General features: G+C 41.5%; 4 protein-coding genes across 4 annotated transcripts; 3 read left to right on the forward strand and 1 right to left on the reverse strand.

The window, feature by feature from the left end:
• The first annotated feature begins 63 nt into the window (after positions 1 to 63).
• On the forward strand, positions 64 to 6,135 carry LOC116399519 (filamin-A-like). Its single transcript, XM_031876732.1, has 9 exons — positions 64 to 315; positions 657 to 923; positions 1,010 to 1,147; positions 1,374 to 1,489; positions 2,449 to 2,581; positions 2,717 to 2,893; positions 2,994 to 3,212; positions 3,306 to 3,503; positions 4,592 to 6,135. Exons 1-9 carry the CDS (start codon positions 231 to 233, stop codon positions 4,774 to 4,776), a joined length of 1,518 nt encoding a protein of 505 aa, XP_031732592.1. The 5' UTR covers positions 64 to 230; the 3' UTR covers positions 4,777 to 6,135.
• A 3,487-nt stretch (positions 6,136 to 9,622) lies between these two features.
• On the forward strand, positions 9,623 to 14,752 carry LOC116399528 (emerin homolog 1-like). Its single transcript, XM_031876744.1, has 7 exons — positions 9,623 to 9,759; positions 10,179 to 10,257; positions 10,927 to 11,022; positions 12,218 to 12,249; positions 12,345 to 12,364; positions 13,663 to 13,722; positions 13,809 to 14,752. The coding sequence occupies exons 1-7, from the start codon at positions 9,658 to 9,660 to the stop codon at positions 13,999 to 14,001; spliced, it is 582 nt and encodes a 193-aa protein (XP_031732604.1). The 5' UTR covers positions 9,623 to 9,657; the 3' UTR covers positions 14,002 to 14,752.
• A 133-nt stretch (positions 14,753 to 14,885) lies between these two features.
• Positions 14,886 to 20,748, reverse strand: LOC116399529 (ninjurin-1). The gene is made up of 4 exons (XM_031876745.1): positions 20,670 to 20,748; positions 19,509 to 19,743; positions 16,893 to 17,028; positions 14,886 to 16,804 (listed from the first exon to the last, which is right to left on the reverse strand). Exons 1-4 carry the CDS (start codon positions 20,730 to 20,732, stop codon positions 16,720 to 16,722), a joined length of 519 nt encoding a protein of 172 aa, XP_031732605.1. The 5' UTR covers positions 20,733 to 20,748; the 3' UTR covers positions 14,886 to 16,719.
• A 2,034-nt stretch (positions 20,749 to 22,782) lies between these two features.
• Positions 22,783 to 24,089, forward strand: LOC116399532 (HAUS augmin-like complex, subunit 7). The gene is made up of 4 exons (XM_031876750.1): positions 22,783 to 22,912; positions 23,530 to 23,645; positions 23,738 to 23,808; positions 23,933 to 24,089. The coding sequence occupies exons 1-4, from the start codon at positions 22,856 to 22,858 to the stop codon at positions 24,019 to 24,021; spliced, it is 333 nt and encodes a 110-aa protein (XP_031732610.1). The 5' UTR covers positions 22,783 to 22,855; the 3' UTR covers positions 24,022 to 24,089.
• Positions 24,090 to 24,931: the final 842 nt, after the last annotated feature.

Below are 24,931 nucleotides of genomic sequence, written 5' to 3' on the forward strand. Positions count from 1 at the left end.
TGTGTGTACATATACGTATATGTGTGTGTGTACATATACGTATATGTATATGTGTGTGTGTGTGTGTGTGTGTGTGTATATGTGTATGTATGTGTGTATATATGAATAATGGATTTGAGCATTACAGAGCACAGCGATGTTGTACTGAATTACTAAGTTAATAATTTTGTGTGTGTGTGTGTGCGCGCACAGGGAGTGCATTCACAGTGAAGGTAACGGGTGAGGGCAGGATGAAGGAGAGTATCACCAGGAAGAGGAGAGCCGCATCGGTCGCCAACGTCGGAAGCCAGTGTGACCTCAGCCTCAAGATCCCAGGTAATTCTGATTACTCACAATGCGTAGGCGGAGTAGCAAAAAAACTGATTTGGACACAATTAAAAAATCTCCATTTCACAGCATCGCCAAAATTATGCAGGAAACCGCAGTTCTCAGCTGAGTCCACTTCCGGGTTCTGCTGCTACAGTGTTTCTTGGTCTGGTATGACCACTAGCTTATGGTTTAGCTAGTGTCGGCAAACATTTCGAGAGATATTTCTTTGTAACTGACTTGTCCAGTTCTTCTACAATGTTCCATTGTCATATTAAAAGTACAAGGTACATCGTCTCACTGCATGTGTGTTTTCAATGACCCAAACTTCTGACCGGCTGTCTTTCCAGAGATTAGCATAGCGGACATGACAGCCCAGGTGACGAGCCCGTCTGGCCAGGTTCACAAGGCCGACATCATGGAGGGAGAGAACAACACCTACTGCATTCGCTTCGTCCCCACCGAGACCGGTGTGCACACCGTGTGTGTGAAATACAACGGCGTACACGTGCCTGGCAGCCCATTCCAGTTTACCGTCGGCCCCCTGGGAGAGGGCGGGGCTCACAAGGTCCGTGCCGGAGGGCCGGGCCTGGAGAGAGCAGAAGCCGGAGTGCCAGGTTGGTGTTGGGGCTGGATTAGTAGTCTGTGTGTGTTCTTCTACACAGCTTACCTCACTCATGTTTTGCCCATGTGTTGTGTGTAGCTGAGTTCAGCATCTGGACAAGGGAGGCCGGGGCCGGAGGTCTCAGTATTGCTGTGGAGGGGCCGAGCAAGGCTGAGATTGCATTTGAGGACCGCAAGGACGGGTCCAGTGGCGTGTCCTACATCGTGCAGGAGCCCGGTGAGATAAGAGACGGGGGGGGAGCGTTATGCATGGATGAGAATTAAGTGTGGAAAAAAAAGAACACATCTAGTAAATTTCTCTTCTTCAGTGCAGGTTTTCACATTCTCTTTTACTCTCTTTTTTTTCTATAAATGTTTGTTTTATGTGTGCTGAGGAGGACTGCCACTGTTTTGGTATTGGTGTGACTATTTTAGTTTCTGACTTGAAGCCCGTTCTCCTGTAGGAGACTACGAGGTGTCGATCCGCTTCAACGATGAGCACATCCCCGACAGCCCCTTCCTGGTCCCCGTGGCCTCGCCATCCGATGACGCCCGTCGCCTCACTGTTGCCAGTCTTCAGGTGAGGCTCTGAGACATACACACATCCGTGTGCACACAAGCCAGGCCACAGCACACCACCTACAATGCAGCAGCAGCAATAGATGTATTTTCTGCGTTCATAGTGTGGAGTTGGTAACACGTTTACAGGTTGTAAGAGTTTCAAGTTAAGTATAAAACAGAGAAGTGGATGTTGTAGCAGGCCAAGGTGGTTGTGGTTGCGTAAGAGCTGCTGCTGCATTGTTAGGCAGTGCAAGGGCTTCTGGGACACGAGAGGACTGTGTGTGTTTCTCGTGCCTCATTCTAAAGGCTGCCAACAGCCTCCCACCTCTAAAAGTGATACGGGGCGCTAAAGGGTTAAAGAGGTCTGACATGGGCTATTTTCCTCTCTGTCTCTCTCCTCACTTACACAGACACATAGAATACTGTGGAAACACTCTTCTGACTATCTCATCAAAATGTGACTTTCTCGTGTTAATTTACCATAAGTATTTCTATATTTATCTTGCATGAATTTTCATCTATTTCTTTCTCCCCCTGTTGGAAATGGGCTTCCCTACAACGCTGACTTTCACACATTAGCATGTATCTTCACCTGCATGCAGACCCCCCCCCCCCCCCCCCCCCCCCCCCCCCATATACAATATACACATACGCTTACAAACATGCTCACACATAAACTGTTCGAACTGGCTCCTTCTCCCAAAAGGAAAGTCACTTTTTCTCTCTCTGTTCTTTCTTTTTGCTCTGTCTGCCTTTTCAATGTACAGCCCTCCTCTTTAGCCTTGTTAGCAACCTCCAGGTAAGGTAAATAGTAGCACATGTAGTCTGAATATGATACTGTGGTGATCACGATGCTTTTAAGTGGACCGTATGAAGTAACTTAAGTGTTCAGCAGGAGGGAGGGGGGGAATAGTCATTTGGCTGGTGTTAAATAATGGTGATGCAGTGTTGAGTGTGTGAGTATGTGTTGTCGAGCAGGAGTCGGGTTTGAAGGTGAACCAGCCGGCGTCGTTTGCCGTCAGCCTGAACGGAGCGAAGGGGGTGATCGACGCCAAGGTCCACAGCCCATCTGGGGCTCTGGAGGAGTGCTGCGTTACTGAGATAGACCAAGGTAACCATGGGGATGGTGTCCAGAGTGATCGAAACACCCTCAGAGTGTGCACACTGAGGTGATCTTTGATGTGTTGCTGGACATGAGAACCCATTTTCATGTGCCTTGTCTCTCCGCTCCTCTCTGTTTGTCAAGATAAGTATGCAGTTAGGTTCATCCCCAGAGAGAACGGCCTCTATCTGATTGACGTGAAGTTCAATGGAAGTCACATCCCTGGTAGTCCATTTAAGATCCGAGTTGGAGAAACAGGCCAGGCTGGAGACCCTGGGATGGTGTCGGCCTACGGGGCAGGACTGGAGGGAGGCACCACAGGTAACGCACTACCCCTTTCAGAACGGTCTTGTCCCCAGTTCCTACTAAACCTTACATTTGTCCCCATCCTCTCCTCAATCCTCCTCTTGTTTGCCCCCAGGAACTGCATGTGAATTTGTGGTGAACACAAGCAAAGCGGGTCCTGGCGCTTTAGCTGTGACCATCGACGGGCCCTCCAAGGTGAAGATGGACTGTGTGGAGTGCCCCGAGGGCTATAGGGTCACATACACCCCAATGGCTCCTGGCAACTATCTGATTTCCATCAAATATGGCGGTCCCTACCACATCGTCGGAAGCCCCTTCAAAGCCAAGATCACTGGTGAGAAAAGTCTTTATTTCTTTAGGCAAACAAGATAAAAACTGAATGTAAATCCCTCTGAGATCAACTTACACCATCGCCTCCATCTCCCAGGTTCCAAGCTAGTGTCCAGCCACAGTATGCACGAGACCTCTTCTGTCATGGTCGACCCTGTGACCCGGGCCATCAGCTGTTCTCAGCAGGCAACTCCCACCAAGTCAGATGCCAGCAAGGTCATGGCCAAGGGCCAGGGCCTGACCAAGGCCTTCGTTGGTCAGAAGAACAGCTTCAGTCTCGACTGCAGCAAAGCAGGTGTGTGTGTGTGATTGTGACGTTAAGAAGTGCGTTTTGTTCTGTGCTTTTTTTACCAAGACATATTTCTGGCCAATTGAGGGAGTTCCAGGTTGCCCCCAAAAAAATGTATCATCACTTATTAATTCACTACAGAAGTGAGCCCGATGTGAGTAAAAGTCACAAGAGTGACCATTCTGATCATAGCTTTCACTTCCTTCATGGTTATCTCCTCAGCTTTAGCTGACCACTATAGAATAGTTCTTCTCAAATGGGGGTCTGTGACCAAATGTATATAAATTGACTCAAAAAAGGTTGAGAACCACTGAATTAGAGCTCAGAATATGTTTGATTTTAATGCATATAAGTTGGGAAGTAACTTTTTCTGGAAGAAGTAAAAATGTCATTCACTTTTCCCACAGACAATGTGATGTGACTCCCAGGTGAAGCACGTCTATGGCTTGAATCAACATGAAAGTCATCAGTCCAAAATATCAATAACTGTTAAAAAGTCGAAGGTTCAAGCCTTTGAACATTTCAGTTACCTATGTCTCCCAAAATGCATTATGGGTAGAAACGTCCAAGATTCAAATTCTATCACGCTCGTCGCCTAAATTTTAGTGGATCATAATAATAGCCATATTGGGTATAGAATTGATCTGCAGATTCTCCGGTTCAAAATGAGATCAAACATTTCTGTAGATGTCAGTTTTTGAGCCACAACAAAGGCTGCTACAAACGAGGCAAGGCTTTTTTTTTTTTTAGCCTAGCTGATTGCTGGAAATGTCTTTTGGTACTGAAGCAGTTGTTAATCTGACATACCGGCCAGTTCAGAGGAGTGATTAGTCAGCAGTCAATGACGGTGTAAACAGTCAATGGAATAGTGAATCACCTCAACCACAAGAGGTCCTAGAGCATGCAGTCATAAACGAGCACAAAAATATGAGGCTGGTGGGTCTAGTAGAATGCGAGATGAGCTGTGGACAGATGGACGGATACACACACACGTGACCGGCGACCGCACGCATGATCTCCCAACAGGCCTCTGCCTGGCGGGGATAATAGTTGAAACTGGCGGCCATATTAATATGCTCTGTGTCCATCCACAGGTCGTAACATGCTCCTGGTCGGTGTGGATGGTCCCAAGGTTCCCTGTGAGGAGATCCTAGTGAAACATTTGGGCAACCGCTTGTACAACGTCAGCTACCAGCTGAAAGAGAAGGGAGAGTACATCCTGGTGGTCAAGTGGGGAGAGGAGCACATCCCTGGTAGCCCCTACCATATTACTGTCTAAACCCAGCTCCACCATCACAAACCTAAACCACTGTTTAATTAATGCAACTGAAATTCTATCTAGAGTCTAACCGATCCTTGTTTACAACTGCAAGTCCCTCCTGTGTTACAAATTAGGATTTCTGGCAGTTATTTGTGTCTTATAACTATTTAACCAAGTAGAAAACAAAGTGTCGCAACAGTGTTCACCCTCAGCCAGATTTCTGTGTTTTACCCTCAAGTTAATATTTGAGTCCAGAATCTCCCAAAGATGAATGCATGGACACATAATGCTCGCTTTCTGGTCAATCGCTCCATTCCTTGTTTTATTCTTCTGCCTAATCGCACCCTTCAGTAAATTTAGGGAGAAAAAATATGCACCTTTTTTTTACATTTTCAGTCATGGGCATGAGTGGCCATTAGCAGATGTGTCTGAACTAGTGTACAGTGATAGGATGGCGTAGCGTAGCCCAGCATTGGATGGAAGGTTACTGTTTACACTGGAGGAGCTTCTCTTACATACATGAACGATGCAGTCAGTTTTATATGAACAATCACACGACTTGAACCGAAGAGTGTCCCAAGTAATGTGCCTTCCTTACCCACGTAAAATGACACACTTTGACGTAAGGTTTTTAATTATCCGTATAAAAGTGAGATCAACTGTTGCTTATAACTGCGAGTGCTCAGCACTGGTTCAGCCCGCTTCAGCATGTGGTTTTCATGACTCTTTATCCAACCCGGATGTTTGACCTGCTGCTAGTGTGATCCAGTTTTATGCACCTCTGTTCCTTAAAGCCGTGATATGGATTAGAATAGGGAAGTAATAAAGGATTCGAGATGTGAGCAGGAGAAGACACATTTCACAGTAGCTTTGTCACACGTGCTCTCTCAACACCGCTGCTGTTTTAATGGGACACAACATGTGATCTGCATGTTCTTTAGGTTGTAAAACTCTTTTGCCACAGAAAGAGTCCGATTGAGAATAACATCAAAGGTGACGTGTGATGCGCTGGTGATGGTTCACCTTTGAGTATGGAGCTTTCTCATATACATTCAAATGTTTTTAAAAGGGAAGTTTCTAACGTTGTGCTGGACAGAAGGGCTGAAGATAATGTGGGTTGTCATGTCCTGAAAAAAAATCCTGATCGACCATAAAAGAAAAGAGAACAGCCGTTTCTTTGTTTTCTGCTCAGTGTTTGTATCTCGCCCCCGTCAGCCGCCACTCACCCCCCTCCCTTTGTCCTTCCAGCTCGCTTTGTGCATAGTCTATCTTTCAGAACAAAAAAATGAATCTTGTCCTAAATAATAAAAGGCTTTAAAGTGTTTGTAAGACAGTATTTTCATACACAATAAAGTTGTCCAAGTGTTTTTCTGTCAATCTAATGGCTGTTTGTTTTGTGTCCTTAAACTTTGTCCGGTTCACATGGAATGAAGATTCTAAATCATGACAAATACTAAACTGGTGAAACATGAATTCAATCCCATGTGTTTTTATCTAAATGTGAAGGTTATTCCTCTCATCAGTAACTTTGACGGAGCAGAGTGTTCAGCTCGGCAGTGCTGTTAAGCTGCAATCACAGAGGTCTCCAGTGAGTGGAACATGTGTAGATCACAGTGAACCACATTACTGGAGTCTGCAGCCAACGCCCTTCCTGGAAAAGTCCAACTCCTTATTAGGCCTGACTCCCGTTCCTCCTCCAGAGGGCGCTGCAGCAGAGGGAACCTCAACACTTGATGACGTCGTTTATGCAGAGCTTTGAACAACAGAAGCCTTTTGTTTAAATTACATCATTTAGACCAACAGTCTAAAAGCCTCAGGACGAAACTTTTCAGATTGTTTTTCAACGGATGAGTAGTGATTAGTCTCATTATTGATCCAGGGTTTTTCACAAGAGTAATATTAATAAATGTCTGTAAATTACTCTTAGTCCCACACAGCATGTTGAGTGTTCCACATCAATCCTAAAATGTGAAACATTACCTATTTTTCTGTTGTGTCAGCATAACAAAATCCACAGGATTCAGAAGAAATGTTTCTTTGGAAGTTGGTTTGTTGGATCAATTATATTAATAATTTTGTAATGTACATTGCTACTGTAGGTGGTGGCAAAATATTTGTAATTAAAGAATTAATTTCCAAATAGTATTTTCAAAGTGAGTATTCCAGTAGAGCCCACCATGAGGATGGTGGGGTTATGAAATGTAAGTCTGATTAGAGATGATGGGTCCTTTGGCACGATGGTTATTTATTTATCATCAATCTGCTGTTTAGTTCAGTGGCTGATAAAGACTTAATGGTGTTGTAATTGCACTGGGCTCAAGAGGCCACTATACGGGCATAGCCCCACGCTCGAGTGGGAAAACGATACCCATTCCCAAAGCCTTTTGCAATTAGGCGGAAGCCACAAATTTGATGTCAAGTGGGGCTGATTGCCTGGTGCCCCACTGCAATTTGATGGGCAATCTGCCTGTTATCATTTGCTCGTAGTTGGCAGAAGTTATGAAAGCAACTGTGGTCACAATGAAAGATGAGGTTTATCTTCACAATTTGAAAGTTTGTAAAGATAATTTCTGGTTGCTTTTTGCCTTTATTCTATAGTGCAGCTGTAGAAACAGGAAAGGGGAAGAGAGTTGTGATGAAATGCAGCAAAGGGCCACGGGTTGAGATTAAACACCTCGGTGGACCCCAGCCTCAGTCTAAAAATAATCTGATTTAACATGGAGTTGTTCTCCAGGAAAAAATGTCTAACTATGTCAGAGAAGAGGATTCTTTGCTTCCTTTGTGTCTTATCTTTAAAGGATGATACCTGGTCAAGAACAGGTTATCAGGATCTCAAGCATCTTTCTGAGAGGATTAGCAAACATGAGAGCAGACAATGCAGTGACATTGGACACACTGCAGAGCCAACAAAGAGGAGAAAAGGCAGAAAGTCAAAAAATACCTTTTTCTTTTTTTTCCAAAAGAGAAGGAAGTGTAGGTAGTCATTTTTCAATAATGGTCGAATTTGGCTGTTTATCTATGAATCTACGTACATTCCTCTCCATCATCATTGTAGGTGACTTTTTATTTTATTTTACAAACCTCAGAGAGAGGAGAGAAAAAGACAGATGTGAACACTGCACATATTCACTACACAGCATGAACTGCTACAACTTTAATACATGCAACTGTTTTTCCAAATCTAGTCAGTATATGCTTTATGCAGTTGTGAAGTATTATGTTTATACTCAACACTCATACCAATTACTTACAGCTAGGCTACTATAACTTTTAATCACAAATCATAATTAATCTGGAGAGTAAACAGAAGTTTTTAGGTCCTATGCATTTACATTCTTCAATGATTAAATGGGTGCCAGATTGCATGAAAAAGCATCCAAATAGAGCTTGTTCCCTTGTGTTGTCCTGGGGTCATTTTTGACCCCAGGATAGCACAAAATGTTCTAAATAAATGAGACATCATATTTTTGGTTTAATATTGAATGACTTTTCCTAATTTAATGGGGACAACTGGGTAAACACAAACTCAACATGTTGATATGTAAAGTTTTATGTAAAGCCATTAAAACACCCAAAGAATATGTCTTTCCAATTTTAGGTCAATCAGTGAGATTTTATGGTGATCTGCATATTTCTCCATAGTCCCGTAACAGGGATTCTGGATGTATACGGGTTTGGGTGTCGGGGGGGTTGTTTTATTTAAAGGGCTATTTAGGTAGTCAACAAAAAACTAAGTACCTGACACATAAACTTGGGTAGCAATTTTAATTACAATAATGCTCTGCAGGTTCAAATTGCTGGGGTCAAAAATGACCCCAGGATAACAGGTGTTAGTAAATTTGAAGGTAACAGGAGGGTTAAATATTGCAGAAATGAATGTTGACATGTTTTATATGTCAGGTAATGACTTGGAATAAAGTTGACTAAGGAGTTGAAACACAGAGGTGGGTGATAATTTATACTGTATGCTTTATAAACAGTCAAACCTGACGGGGTCATTTTTGACCCCAGAGGACAACAGGTGTGATTATGTGCTGCCATTAGAAAAATTCAAATGATTCAAGAACAGCATCCTCACTAAACTTTGATATGTACCTCTCTGTGATCAGTCAAATAGTAAAAAATAATATAAAGTCAAAATAATTCATTGTTTCATTGTATTTTCACTCAAAAACAGGGTATACTTTTATGTAAACAAGGTCTATTGGCCCTAAATTCCAAAATGAAGGGAACAATTTGTGGTAATGTGTTGGACTGAAGTAAGACTAAATGTGTAAAACAGAATTGATTGACAATTTATACTGTATGCTATAAAAACAGTCAAACCAGGTGGGGTCATTTTTGACCCCAGAGGACAACAGGTGTATGGCAGTCGGGAGGACAACACAAGGGTTTTAAAGAATTCTTAGAAGACTCCCTCCTATCAGAGGTCCCAGTCTCAGTCCCCAACGTCCTCAGATCCTGGAGACGCTCAGGAGACGCTCTACATGCTGTGTCACTGGAAGAGCACTGTAGAGGGAAAATCACGTTTAGGGCCACCACAAAGGGCCATCCAAGAGAGTAGTGCTTTTTTAATATGGCGGACTTTATATTGGTCCCATGTGTGGTATTTATTATATTAACTTTACAAAAGAAGTGCTGCCCTGCAGGCCTCTCACTTGAATCAGTAGGAACAGCATACCATACTATTCACATTAACTATGACTATGCTCACTTCAAGCGCCCCACTGAAACCATGGCAGAGTGACACTGAGCCAGCATGAACATCATCACGAGGCTGAAACAGAGGCAGCTAAACGGAACTCAGCCATCGGTCCTCTGCCAGCGGACAGCCTGTGATGTAGACCCGTGTGAGCAGCTCGTAGTATCCGTAGGTGTGCCGAGTTACGTCGTCCGGATATGGGCAGGAGTTCCTCCCTCTGCTGCTCCAGCCTGCTAAGCTTCACACACACACACACGCACACACACACTCTCAACCCACAACTCGTGTATTTTTCACAGGTAAGTGACCTTATCTCATTTCAGATCTATCGTTTCCTCTTATTGGCATTGCTTGCGTTTCTTGCTCGCGCGATAGATGTGTGTGTATATATATATATTTTTAAAAACCGCGAAGTTGTATCTCTGCTCTTTGAACTCGGCAGCATATATAACGTTAGCAGTCAAAGTCTTGTGATAGAAATGGAGTTTAGCGTCGAAATAATTGCTTTGGCTTTCAAAAGGTTCAAACTAAACTATGTAAAGTAGTTTGCGCTCAGAACGTTTTTCTGTGACGTTTTCCAGCGGGACGACGGGCTGCATACTTTACGAGGCCCCGCCCTGTTCTCCCTCTACAGGCTGTCTGTCTGTTCGGTTGACTGTTTGTCCGTCTGATCTATCTATCTATCTATCTATCTATCTATCTGTTCATCCATCCGCAGATGTCTTTGAGTGAGAAAAGTGATGAGGAGATCAGCAAGCTGCTCGCTGAGTATGGCATCAAACATGGACCCATAGTCGGTAAGAAAAGTGCAAACATGAATGACTTTATGAAGGAAGTCCTTCCTGAGATCCTAACTGCTCAGCTGGAGGTGAAGCATGCAGGCTTTTAGAAATACAACCGAGTTTAGAAATCATTCACTAAAATGACAGGCAATAATGTATTTATACAATAATACTATGTTATTACACTATAATTTTGATGATGTTGTGTTACATTGACCCTATAAACTGAAGAACACACACATATATATACACACACATATATATATATATATTATATATATATGTGTGTATATGTCTGTCAGGTGAGTTTTTGTGTGATGATCAGCATAATGCTAACCCTATCCTGGGTAAAGTGCACAGTAGGTTCTCTGCCTCTCATCTCCATCACCTTCTCTGTCTTTTTGTCTTTGGGCTTCCCTTTTGGTCCAATGTTTTCTCAATATTCTGAGTAAACAAATAAGATATATAATGAGATGAAATACAAACAAACCCCTGAGCCAGTTTCATCATACATAGATTCATTCAAACTGTTTTTCATTTTAACGCTTCACATGATGAAACTCCTTAAATTTATTCTCCACATTTTTCCAACACCTAGACATTGCAGACAAGTCATGTTTTGTATATTTGTGTCTGCTGTGTTAAGGATATTGAAGCCCTGTTAATGTGTTTGTGTGAACATAGACTCCACTCGAAAGCTGTATGAGAGGAAGCTTGAAGTGGCCATGGAGAACGCTCCGGTGGAACCCTCGTCTGATAAGACCTACTACAGGGAGGAAGGTAGGGGGCTCCTCAGTCTACTTTGTGGGACGTGGTTTGTTCATGTGCGGGTCTATAGATGTAGTACCACCACGCAGCGAGCGGCGCCACAATCACTTCTGAAGGGTGTGTGTGTTTTATGGGCTGTTAACAAAAAAAAGACATTTATGTCGGCCCACTGGGAAAGTGCTGGTCTGGTCTGCTTGATGGCCAGTCCAGTCCTGAGACTAGAGAACCAACAGTTGAAGCAGTTATTAGAACGGAGTCTTTACATGAAGTAAGCCTAGAAACGTACAAATAGACAGCACCGCAGCAGAGCCAGGTTTAGGCCTCGGCAAAAACAAAAGCTATTTCGACACTTCATTCATGTCCAAGTCATCAGTCAGGTCTTTAAGGATGTGCAGGAAAAGCAGGTTGTTAATCTGTTTCTCTGTCTTTGTAGATCAGATGCAGGTGTTCAGAAGATGTTCTACCTCATTATAGACATTATGACTGTAATACCTGGCCTAGATGCTTATTAACGCTTTATTACTGTCACACCTGCAAGTGTGTGCAAAATGTTTTGTTGTCCCCCCTATTCTAGCACTGGTGCCACCAACCCATAATCGTCAAATATTCAGCCCTATCTTCTCTCCATATCTGTTATTGATAATTGATTAACATTGTCTCTCCCGCCGGCTGCACAGAGGGAGGCACCACTGATGAGTTCTATTCATTACCAAAAGTTCATTTAGTAAAACAAATACAAACTCATTTCATTGGATGAATCACCTCACTTGAATTGAGAATTTTGTTTTTTGTTTGAATTGTTTTATTTTATTTCAGGGTGATGATGTCATGAACTATGACTGGAAGCTTCATTTGAAAGCTTTAATAGAAGTGTTGCATGTCAAAAGAGAAGAGATCTGGTACAACCCTAATGTGCAGCCATGTACACAAATGAATGTGGTATTTGAGGATGCCTGAACTGGTCCTGACTGCTGAAGTAAAAGTAATACCCCCCCCCCAATACATAAATGTTTTTGAATGTCTCCCCCTGCCTGCTCTAACTATTCTAAGTCAGTTATAATTACAGGCCAGTATATAAATATGAACACAAACCACAACAGCGGGAGGTCTCCTCGTCAAACCTGACATCTAGTGTTCACGTTTCATTTCTAAATGTTTATGTCAACAAGGTACAAAATGTGCTAATGTGTGTTTTTTTTCTTTACAGCGGAGGAAATAACCTACATCACATACAGTCCGGTGAGTCCTGGTTGTGTTTCCTGTGATTCTGTGTTTGTGCCAAATTCCTGTGACTGTTAATAATCTCACAAACTGTCCTGCTTTCATTCCCACAGGTTAGACAAGAGTCAGACCTGTGAGTTCACTTTCAACACACACACACACAAACTCTTCAAACTATTTGATCCAAACATTTCCCACAGGTTTTTTAATATTTCCTCACATACAGCTTTTCTCTTGCTGGATGAATACATGCCTGTTCCAAAATCTCTTTTTTTCAAGTTTAGTGGCAAAATTTACTCTCTACTACTTTCAAACACGAGTTCAAAATAGCATCAGATCTTATTCAGAGACGCTTGACACAAATCTGAACTGTTAACTGTGTCTGGGCTTATATAGACCTGTACTCTTAGTAAGTACCACACCAAAACGAAATCAAAAACGCAAAGATGCAAAATGTTGTGCCGATGGCGGTAATATACAACAGGCTGAGTAAATATATAAAGGGTACGGTACCAGACGTCCTGGTTTGTCCAGGATTGTCCTGACAGAACATCTTCAAAACACTCAAATGTCCAGGTCTTCACCACCATTACAATTGTTTTCAGTGCTTACAAGGAATTTGATTGTGTTCTGTCCGACTCATTATTACCAATATCAGATCATAAACAACTACAAAGGTTCACTCGTTAGAGTGCAGAGCTCATCCAGGTGTGTCTGCAACGACCGCTGCTGTATCGTGTGATTGAATACAACATGTCCGTGAAGCGTCGTCAGGCAGACTTCATTCAAACTCAAAAACAAGCGGTGATGTGGTCGAAGTTGTCGTATAATACACTTCATACAATAGTTCCAAACACAAAGTCACCAAGCTGTCTGCTCGCTTAGCAGCGGCTGAGGGGCGAGAGGTACTCAGCCGTGTGCGGGCAGGTCCGTTAGCTGTTCACTCTTAACTCACTCCAAAACAATAACCGTGTGCAAACTCTCTTTACCAGTGTTATTATACAGCTTTCAGATCGTAGCAACGCTTGTGTGCTACGTGCTGATAGAATTGTCCTCCATCCTGATGAAAACACCGATGGTGCCTGCATGAATGTGCGGAACACTTATGGGTCTCGGTTTGGGGGCTTGAAAAATCCGGTCACCCTACACAAGAGTCCACAGCCATGTTAGCATGTAATTATGTCAACATCAGGATGCTAACATGCTAATGTTAACATGGGTTAGCATGATGTTGACTCACCATCTTAGTTACAGAGACGTTATATAATATGATACCTTAGTATTGTACAGGGCTTGAGTAAATGTACTTAGCTACTTGCCAACACTGGGGACATACTGCCAGTTGTACTGTACTGCAGTGTTGGTTACTTTATAAGTGTTTTAAAAATAGAGCTAGAATGAAATTGAAGTGTAAAGTTTTCCTCCTTTCAGGCTGAAACGAAGAGGCAACATTGAGCCAGATGAGGACGAGGAATCGGACCAAGAAACAGAGTGAGTGTGCTGTATTAACTAGTGGTGTGTTAGAGCAAAATAGTTCATCACCTGGAGTAAATGTCCTCTCCCCTCCTGTGCTTCAGGGCCCCTGTCCAGATCGCCAACAGAACAGCCAATCACAGCGCAGTACGATCCAGGGAACTGGACAGACAATCCGGAGGCAGCGTGTGGAAGGTGATCCGGCTGCTGCTGCTGTTAGCTGTGTTAGCAGCTGCCCTCTACTACGCCTACTGCCGTGTGCTGAAGAACGAAGAGGATCCCTTTAACATTCAATGATCTGATTGGTTGTGAGGATGTCCGGGTTTCTTCTCCATCAGCAGAGAGAACACACAGTTTGACCACATTCCATCAACTTGTAAATGCTCTCTATTTCTTAGTGTCACCATGTCAGGGAAGTGAACCAAAGCCTGATACATCATGTTCCTCTGTGTCGTCAGTGTTGCACCAATTATGTTGGGGGGGGGCAGCCGGCCCTGTCTATTGGACCAATGGGGAATTTTAGATTTAATTAATTTGCTTTAAATAATGTCCATTCATCTTGTGTAGTTCAGGTTTTGCGTCTCTGAATGTTTAGCTGTTATGAGATTCTTTCTTTGCATAGTTTGTCTTTCAAAGGCCGTGCATTGTTCGCTTCAGTTTTAGCATTCGAAGTTGCAGCAAGATGCACTTCCAAGAACCGCACAGTATCTGACAAATAAACAAAGCAGCCAAACTATCTAGAGCTTCTTTGTTGTCCAAAAGCTGTTCAAAACATGTCAGTGAGCCACACCTTTGCACGGGGTGACATGTTCATCTGTTACCATAAACACACAAAACGTCGTTTTTTACTAGAGCACCGAATGTTACAGCTGAAAGAAGTCCCTCATAAATGCATTATTTCCTCCTGTTTAAGTATAAATGGTATACATTTTTGAGCCAGTAAAGATTTCCATCTCCAGTAGGAACTATGGGCTTGTTGAGAGTTTTGGGTTATTTCATGGGGTTTATTGGCAATAAGAGAAATAAAGAATACTGCTCTCTCCTTTCATTTCTTTGCTTTCTTGCATGCAGTGTTTTCCTTCTCTGTGGAGTTTCTGTATTTGATTTGTTTGATGCAGCTGTTCTGTCACATAGTGAGTTGGTCTTATTTGTTAGAAATACATGTTGTCATGTAGCACAACAGACTGAGGACGTCTTTATTTCCAAGCTGTGCTCGCCACGTCCAGTCAAAAACCAAAGGCTGTCTAAATGTGGGAATAAAAACAAATTAAATAAATAGTTTGAAATGTATGTAAAACATCAAGATGAATTCCAAAAGGATGCAAAAATGTTACTAAGGTGGAAGTAAGAGTATTAACAGAATAGTAGACGTGTTTCCAGACATACAACACAGTCAAATATTAAGTTATGAATTCATTTATTTGGTTACAAAACTTGAGCTCAGTGGAGTGCTGCAGGGATGATGTATTTTTGTTGGCCAACCCAGAAGTTGAGGTTGCACATCACATTCTTCCACTGGATTATTACAGAATATAAACTGTGAGGCAGCAAACATTTCAGATACTTTAGAAGATAATCTTCAACACTTAAATGATTTTCGAAGAATCAGCAGTAAAAAGCTAACACTGACATAACTTCACATCACCCCCACTAAGTATCCAACACGTGCTCACCTCTTGTACAAAAGCCTTCCACTAAAGGTGAAGTAGTGAGTACATCAGTTTCAAAGTTTGGCGTGAAGACAGAAAAAAATCAAGGCCTTGAAAGTTGTTGAAAATAGACATAAATAGACATCTGTCATTGAAAGTGCTTGAATTTATACAATTTGTGCAAGAATAGAAATTGTTTTGAGATTATATTTTGGGCTATCTCCCTCCATAACATCTCTTTCAGTCTAGTGGAGAGAAAACATCCAAAATACACATTCAGCTGTTTATTTTACTATTTTGTCTTTTTGCGTCTGTAGATTTCTCCTAAATTCACCAGAAGTTATCATTAGATAATGCCTCATTTGCATATTTAAGCATAACATTTTTCGAAAACTTTTAACACAAAAATAATGGTCTTAATGTGAGTTATCAAATGGGGAAGTTTAATTTTCCTTTTTGTACTCTGTTCTCCTAGTTAAGCAGCCTCCGATCTGCTGTCTGCATGTGTGTCTTCTGCCTGGAGAAAGTGTGACAGTCACGTGCATGCATGAATAAGAATCAGCTTTAATGAATCAGGATCAGAGTGATTGAAGTCAAATGATGTTAAACAGCAGCATTTTCAATATTCTCAGTGTTGTAACAGTAATAAATCTTGATCTGTCTCAAACTGCTATGATGGGTCCTTACTTTAGAGGGAATTTGATATTTAAGGTGTAGGAACGTTGTCTATAGATTCATTGAGCCACCTGTTAGCAACCAACTCTTTAAACACAAGTAAAAGCTTTCAAATTAATCTAACCAACAATCCTTTCAATAAACCCATTGACTTTGAGACGAGGGAACCAGAGTTACTAAAATACTAACTCATCTCCAGGTTTCAGAAGCCATTCCTGCAGCGCTCTATTCCACCAATCTAACCGTTGAACAAAAACAATATAAAGCACTGTTATATTTACAAGATAGAAGCTTAAAACAGTTTGGCAGAGAAAGCACACAGCAGTAGAGTCTGCTGCATGTGGACCCGAGGGAAGATGAGGCAGTGGTGATGCTCTGTGGTTGTATCTTTGGTTGAGTTGAAATTTAACAGCTGTGATCCTGAATGGAGGTTGTGGTCGATGGTCTCTGAGGTTTTGCTTGAGGAGTCTTTTGTCCCAGCCTGGATCCACATAAGCCTTTCACCACTAATGTGGAGTGGATCCAATAAATCCAGTCAGGAATTAAAAGTTTATTCCAGCTGGAGAATCTTTGCTCAAAGTCGTAATTTGAACAGGGAGCTGATACAGAAGTTACAAAAAGACCTTTAGATTGAAAGACTTTGAGATAACAGGGGAACAAGGAAATGTCTTATTGTGGTCAAACACCTGGTCTAAATGCCACCAGTCACGTTGTGGTCGACGGGCAGAATGGAAAGCTGAGGCTCTGATATTAACATCGCAGGTGACTCGAATGACCTGTGAAGAAAACCAAGAACAAGGTCCCAAGAGTTTACAACAGTAACAGAGCTTTCATTGTCTCTGTGTGTTCTGGAACGGCCCATACCTGAGAGCATGTCCATCAAATCCCAGCGCTGTGATGAAGATGTTGACGAGGACGGTGAAGAAGACGAACAAGGTCGCTGCGTTGTTCATTCTGTTCAGTTTAGCGTGTTTCCTCATGTCGTTAAGATCGTACTTCACTGCTGACACAGAATCGCACAACAGCTAATGAGCTACATGAGAAGATGATGCAGAACAATAGACAAAGACAGGGAGGACAAACTTTGTACAAGAGCCAGAGAGCTTTTTATATTTAAGGAGGTTGATATTGGACTTAGGAGGGAAGTTTAGTTATGGATGACAAAAAAAGACTGCTGATTGAAAAAGACCAAACATCAAATTACATATTGTAGGTACATAATAAAATGTGAAATAATTATATAACAAATAGAGAAAATATTCAAATCACCAACGAGTGGAGTTTAGTTTGATCTGGCTACTAGAAGCAGTACAGCAAGTCTGACAAGATGGTTTTCTAAATAAGGGATCCTAGTGGTGGCCCAAAGAAAATATACCACAACACAAACACGAATGAAGAGTTAGAGCAGTGTGACATTTTGGGAAATACACTTATTTGCTTTCTTGTCCAGTGAGATGAGAAGATTGATAGCACTCTTGAAATATGAAGCTACAGCAGCCTGTTTACTTAAGTTTGTATCAAGACTGGAAACATGGACCAGCTGGCCCTGGCTCTTTCTGAAGGTAACACAAGCACTCCTGAAGCTCAATGATTATTTACGCTCTACTGGAAATGACTGCAAAAAAGAATCCCCTGTAAACCCTTAACTTCTGGCTTTGCCCTGCAGTGCAAATGAGAAAAACAAGATGTCAGTTGGTGAGATTTAAGACCTTTACACACCAGGGCATGACAAATGAACAACACAACAATGTGAAATACACGCCTGTTAATATTTGGCATCAAAACTATTCATACCGGCAGTGATGCCAATTTGGGACAGTTGCAACACTTGTTTAATACAAATTCCAATAGATTTTCACAGGAAGAGGATCAACTGGATCCTATTGACACAGAGCAGCGTCTGACAGTCGGAGGTAAAGTATTATATAGACTAAGCTACTGTGAGCTGTATTGTTGAGTTTCCTTTTTAGCAAAATGCTCTGAGTGAATCTGAGTTATCTCTGGTTAACATTCACACAGTGTATATGTCTAGGGCTTTTATTGTGAAAGGTATGAACAGAAGGAGTGGATCTGGTCTGCGCTGCCTTTGTCAAGGTTGAAAGGAGTAATAAAGTTTGCTGTCTTGGTTCAGACTCAGGTGGCAACCTGTGGGACTTAAAAGTGAAGCCAATGCTCAGGTGCCTAAAACCTGCATTCTCTCTACTGACCATCAGGGGGCGACTCCTCTGGTTTCATAAAGAAACCAGATTGTATAGAAGTCTATGAGAAAATGACACTAGTTCTCTGGTTCAGCCAAAAGGCCAAACTCCACAAACCGATACAGTCTATTTTTGGACTACGGAAGCTCCCTGTTGTTGTGCATGATAGTGTACGTAAAGACTGCTGCATGAGGGATGTAACCAGTAAGTTAACATCGCACTGGTTCCCTCGACAAAAAGCCATTGGGATTTTTTGATTATTGCAGAAAATAAGCTCTGTAGCAAATGTTTATGATACTTACATGTTTTGTTCAGCAAGACAATCATCACAAATGAACACCTCTTTATCATCAAAAGCTATACTGTTGTAAACGAAGTTCACCGCGGTCCCATGAGCGCAAGTTTACACACCGAGGCTGTGAAGGTGAACAAGTCTGTGTGATGATGATGTTATAGTCTCATTTAGACAATAGCAACTGCCTTTCTTAAAAGCTACAAAATTGACCAGACTGGTATTTACTAACATAGATGTAGAACAAGACGTTAAAATATGCGTTAACCACAGACTTTGTTTCATGCATCTTACCAAAAACTCATCAAAAACGAATTGACTTTGAGACAAGTGAACCTGAAAAAGTGCTAGCTCATTTCAGGGTTTTCAGTCCTGCAGGACTCTATTGAATGTGTCTGTTCTGCACAGTGTGATTGGTTGATGCCTTTACTCGCCGTGCCAAATCTAAGAAAGATCAACCTTGTTCAAGAATAAAAATTACAATTGATTAATTAAAATCATTATTTTCCCGCATGATATTCACGCTCTGTGTGAAAGTACTCATGACAAAAACAATCATTTTGAATTGTGCAAATGAATTGCACAAAGGAAAAAAAAACAATTTGTAAAGGCCTTTCCTGGTAGTCTGGTCTTAGCTCTGCTCACACCTGTGTCTTGGGTAATCCGAAAAACATGGGCCGCTCAAACAGACCCTTGTTAATGCCAGCACGAACTGGTCTTTGTTACCTTCCAACATCCTCGGCTCTGCCTGTCCACATGACAAAGGGACAATTTTGTCCACTTTTTAGCCAAAATCAAAGAATCTGGACTTCTGACTTCATCTTACAGCTTTTTATGCATTATGCAAACTGGTTGTTGCCAGGAGGGAAGAGCAATGCGCTAATGTTCTCTTTAGCATCTATCAAACAGGCAGACAAGGCTGGAGCTTGATTGATGAAAATCAATCAGCCTCTGATATCATAGGGGATGCAAAACGTGTGGGTGACTTGCCAATAAAGATGAGCAGCAGCCCCACTAGGACCTGCAGCGTGATGGACAGCGCCAGCAGCACGATGAGGGGGATGTAGAAGCGGTAGTGAGGCCCCACGTAGAGAACGGTCTTCAGCTGAGACGAGTTGGCCATCAGCAGGGCGACGTCCAGCATGCTCTGAGCAGCACTCTTCTTACTGGCGTAGTGATTCAAGTTGATGGGCCGATGCACCTTTCCAGAGGGGGCTGTCAGTGCCTGAGGGTTGAGAGGACATAAGGTCTAAGGTGCTATTTTACAGCCACTGCAGCCACCTTTGACTTTGAAGGATGTGATCAACACTGTTGTTCTTTCGTTCTCTCTGACAGGGCTCGGTACATGTCTCGATGGGCACATCGTGTCGGTACATGTGTCACTGCGGTTTGTTCCAAACAGAGGTGTTGTGTATTTTGGTACCATGCTCTCTGTGTACTCAGGTTGTCAGAGGAGAAGTGGGAGTGGCAGAGCAGCAGGTGAGAGAGAGAGAGAGAGAGAGAGAGAGAGAGAGAGAGACCTGAATATGAACTGATTTTTCACGTTCAGGCGTGTCAGGGAGAGTATTTGAAGTGGTGCCAGAGGACAGGTATCTGTTGTTCTGTTGGTTGCTGTAGGCTCTTTCTCAGGGATGTGCCCAGTCCTGTAGGTAGACGAGATGTCACACCCCGGTGCAACTCTCTCTGAGTCACACAGCCTTCATTCATCTCTACACACAGCTGACAGCTATGGAAAGACACACTGATTTCACAACTGACATTGCTGTAAAGAGATTACAAATGATATATCATATATGGTATTATTGTGTCTGACTGTGGCCCATTCAAAATTTAATCTTTCATGATTGTAACTGAAAGACATTAATTAATTAACAAACACACCTGTACAGTGTACAGCTATTAAAGTTACTTGTCGTTTGCATCTGAAGACAATATAATGCAACATTGTTGCCACTGTAGGGTGGTTTGTAGCCTGTCGTAGAGAGTAGAACAGAACAAAAAAGAATAGAAGAAACAATGCAATATAATAGAACAGAACAGAAAATAGAACAGAAACAGAATAGAACAGAACAGAAAATAGAACAGAAACAGAATAGAATAGAATAGAATAGAGCAGTAATAAGAGAGGGCTTGTCCGTCTGTCTTGCTTACCTCTATGTCGCCCACTTTATTCAGAGCCATGTTCTCTCCATTCGGTCTGTACGCTGTGTCCATCCTCCCTCTCTGAGCTATCAGGGGACTGTTGAGGCGCTGGATGTGAGCTCTTGTTCTACAGCCGCAGAAAAGCAGAGAAACAAGTCAGGCAACTCCTCCAGTCACAGAGACAACATGAGTGAGATCCCTCCCCCTCTGTGTCTCTCTCTTCTGTTGAACTTGTGCTTTAATTACACTTCAACTTCTCACTTGACTTCTAAATATAACAAGAAATAATGACTTATAAATAATAATAAGTTTATGTTTAAAGGGTTTCATTGCTTCCCAGAATATAATGATTCCTAATTCTGTCTCTATGTGAGACAAAAACACTTACAATCATTAAGGTTTGGAGAAGATAATGTTTAAATTGTATTCACTGTATTATGTATTGCCTGTGTATTCCTGCCAGTTCTGTCTGTAACAGTAACCCCTGTGCAGAAAGAAACTATGTTCCATTAATGAACAAACCTCTATGAGTGAAACCTTTTGGTGGAGTGTGAAGAGAGCCCAGACCAGACCCGTAAGAGGTCACACCTTCATGTATCAATCACCTTTTGCTTTGTTAAACAGACCTGTATGAGCCCATGCACATGCACTACTCAGACCCAACTAACCCCCTGAATGAATACACATCTTGGGTGCAGATAGTTTCAAGTTGCCTTGTCCTTCCTGAGAAGCTTAGCCCAACCCACACCTTCTGTTTAACTGCCAGAAATGTTCAAAATGTTTCCAACTTGATCAGCAGAGGGGATTTATTGTTTATAATACTAAAATCATTATTCAGAATTCAATAATTGTATTAACCCATAAGAACCCAAACCAATTTTTCCTTAAAGGAAAATTATAGGGGATATAAAACAGACTAAATGGACCACATGAAACACATTTCTGAAAATATCTTCTAAATACTAACCCCCAGAGCCAAATATCTGAAATGTTACATATATGTCACATTGGGCGTTTATGTATAAATGTATGTCATTTTAAAATCAATCAACTTGGCCTTTTTTTTACTTAGTAACAAAGATTTGCATTCCCACAACACATTATAACTTTCAAAATGATAACTTGTCTGGTTAGATTTAACCAAAACAATCTTTTTCAGATTTCTTTTACAAGACAAAATTGTCTTTTCCTTGGTGATCTGCAGTGCATCCTCAACACTGTATCATTCCTTCTAATCCATACTGCAAAACAATAATGAAATTACTTTGAAATAGTTCAATCTTGTTTGTTTGTGTGTTTTATTTACTGATATGTACATTTTTCTTTCATCATTTCATAATTCTTTCATAATTCATTAATAATTACTGATAATGTAATTAATGTTTGTATTTATTTAAATGTCTTTTGAATTCAACAAAAGAACATATTATAATTAAAAATAATTGAATCAGCTAAATCAATTGAGCAGCTCATTACTATTTTTCTTATTGTGACAAATATGTCACATTGGTTTTCTGACACAATTATAAGTTTAAAAGCCTGATGTGACTATATTATAATATCTGTCACAACAATATTTTCACAACTTTTTAGATATAAATGTATTTGTGAAATATGGTTAGAACAGTTTATATGTAATGTAGGTCATGTTATCAAAGCATTAGAATTAGTTAATGTGTTGAAGTTTAGCAACAAAAACAAGCTTTTTGAAATTAAGCCTAGTTCTGATGTCATTGGTACACAAATGAACTCACTGTCAACATGACCTCACCGGGATGTTCAGTATCTGTCACTTTGGGACTTCAAGAGTTAAAATCAAGGCTGAAACTGTAGAAGGACCTTTCCAGGAGATTTAAAGTGTCTGTGACAACTGTGTCACCATGGGTTAATTTGTTATTCGTTGTCTGAATTATTATTATTATTATTATATTTATTTATTGTTTATGTGTTTTATTCGTAGAAGCATCCCAGATCAGTAGGCGATAACATTATTATTGTGAAATGATAACTGTCATAAAGTCATGATGTTACACACTCCGATACAGTAGGTGGCGGCATGCACCTTAAACGTTGGATTGTAATCCGCCAATATACTGAAAGAAGAAGAAGATCAGTAGGTGGCGGTTGTAAAATTAGTTTGCCAACCACCAATAAAAAACAAAAGAAGAAGAAGAAGAAGAGTAATCGCTTGGTAAATGGCGGTTGCTTTGAAAGAAAAACAACTTGTTCGACATGTTTATGCTGCATTACAGGTAAAAAGAAGATAAAGTAATAGGGAGATATTTTAGTGAAATGACAGTGACCACTTTTCAGAAGCTTGGTTAATGTTGTTTATTCTCACAAGTACTGCTACGCACATTTAAGGCTGCTAGTCACCCGTCGGTTAATAGCACTCCATACGGTACTGACGGTACGTGATACGTTCAACACTTCCGGCGGTACCAGCAGCGGGCTTTATATCCGAGGCTCTTTCAAACTTCTGATTCAGTGACTCCGTGGCTGGAATTTATTTTCCAAAATAAGAAAATACATTGATGCTTATTGCTCACGTTGAGGAAGTGGTGGATGCATTTGTTGTTTCCTTGATAAGATTTTGAAATAATAATATATAAGAATATGATGTCTGCAATTAATACACAAAATAGTTAAATAATTAGATTCATTGTTTATATTTGTACAAATATTTTTGAGTGTAATGAATGATACATCCCAAACATTCAGCAGTCTAAATGAATGGCTCTTAATAATATATACATTGAATGAGGTAGGGTTGGACATGAAGCCCTGGCAGATCACTGTTGTTACTGTGCCTTGCTGTGGATATTGGTGAAAGCTTATGGAGAATATTGAATGTCCTGTCTGTGTGGAGGCTGCGTCCTGTCCCTTGGTGGAAGGTCTGTACCTGCAGGAAGCCGACAGCATGCTGCAGCTGCTGTGTGCTCCCTCTCAGCACCGCACCGACATACTGGCCTGGATCTGCAGCAGGTCTGATAACGTACACAGAACATGGACTCTCTTCTCACCTATGAAAGATGATGTCAAAGTGAATCCCTTTGCCTCTACCTGTCACTTTACAGTATCAACCCAAACTTTGCCAATTCCAAGACGATAGCGGTGAGATCCAGCGGTCCAGATGTTTTGATTAAAGGTAACATTGTTGTGTGTCAAAGGCTCATTTTTCTACACAGTACACGTTTAACGCTCTTGCATGTCTATTGATGGATACTTGGACTCTTACACTGCTCTGGTCTGTTCTGTTCTGGTACAAACAGAGATGGCTGTGCTTGGACAGGAGCTGATGCTGTGCAAAGCAGATGACCTGGACCTGATCAGGGTGAGAGGACGCATCGAGCAAGTGTAGATGTAACTGATTTTTATTTATATATTAGTGCTGGGCAAGTTAACGCATTAACGCATTAATTAATTAACGCTGACAATTATTTTATCGCGTGTTAACGCATTTTTAAATTTTTTTTATTTTGAAAGTCCGTTGCTCACTGGCAGCGGTGGAGGAAGTCTTCAGCAGACTATGTTGGATGCAGCGTGTGGGAGAAGTATAGAGAAACAAAAGCAAGACAAGCTAACAAATACTAGAGAGAAGTGGATACAAACTGCAGCCGATTAGTATTGTGGAAGATGTTGGTCTGAGGAACGTTCTCAAGGTGCGTTCGCGTCGCGTTTGGTGTCAACGCACCTTTAGGATCGCAACGAATGGCGTCACTTATGAGCCTCAAGACGCACCGTCACAAGAAGAATACACGAGTTGTATGAACAGGAGAGGACTACAAAAGCGACGGCGTTACAACGTGCACCAGCTGTTGCTCTCACTGGAGACGACTGGACATCGCTGGCTAACCATCATCACCTCGGAGTTACAGCATTATATTGATGAACAGTAGAGCTGCATTCACATGCTCTGACTGTCATGAAGACACAAGACACACATTTAGATGAAACGTGCTGAAACATTTTATTCCTGTTGCACAGGAGTGGAACGTTTCACATAAAGTCAGCACACTGAGCACAGATAGTGAAGTGATAGAACTGCTACTGTGTAAAGGGAATACTGCTGTTAAAAATAACCAATATATATATCCTTCCAATATTTAATGGCTTTCTAATGGCAGATTATGTACTCATGTTGCCACATGTTATTCAGAAATGAGTTCAGACATAAATGCGTAAAGGATACACTGATCGTACGATCGGCTCCAGTGCCAGACTGATAGAAGTGCTTGTGTAACGTTTTTTCTTTTAATTAAGGACAATGT

Source organism: Anarrhichthys ocellatus, unplaced genomic scaffold, assembly GCF_004355925.1.
Source record: "Anarrhichthys ocellatus isolate YVR2014 unplaced genomic scaffold, GSC_Weel_1.0 scaffold114, whole genome shotgun sequence".
Classification (NCBI taxonomy): domain Eukaryota; kingdom Metazoa; phylum Chordata; class Actinopteri; order Perciformes; family Anarhichadidae; genus Anarrhichthys; species Anarrhichthys ocellatus.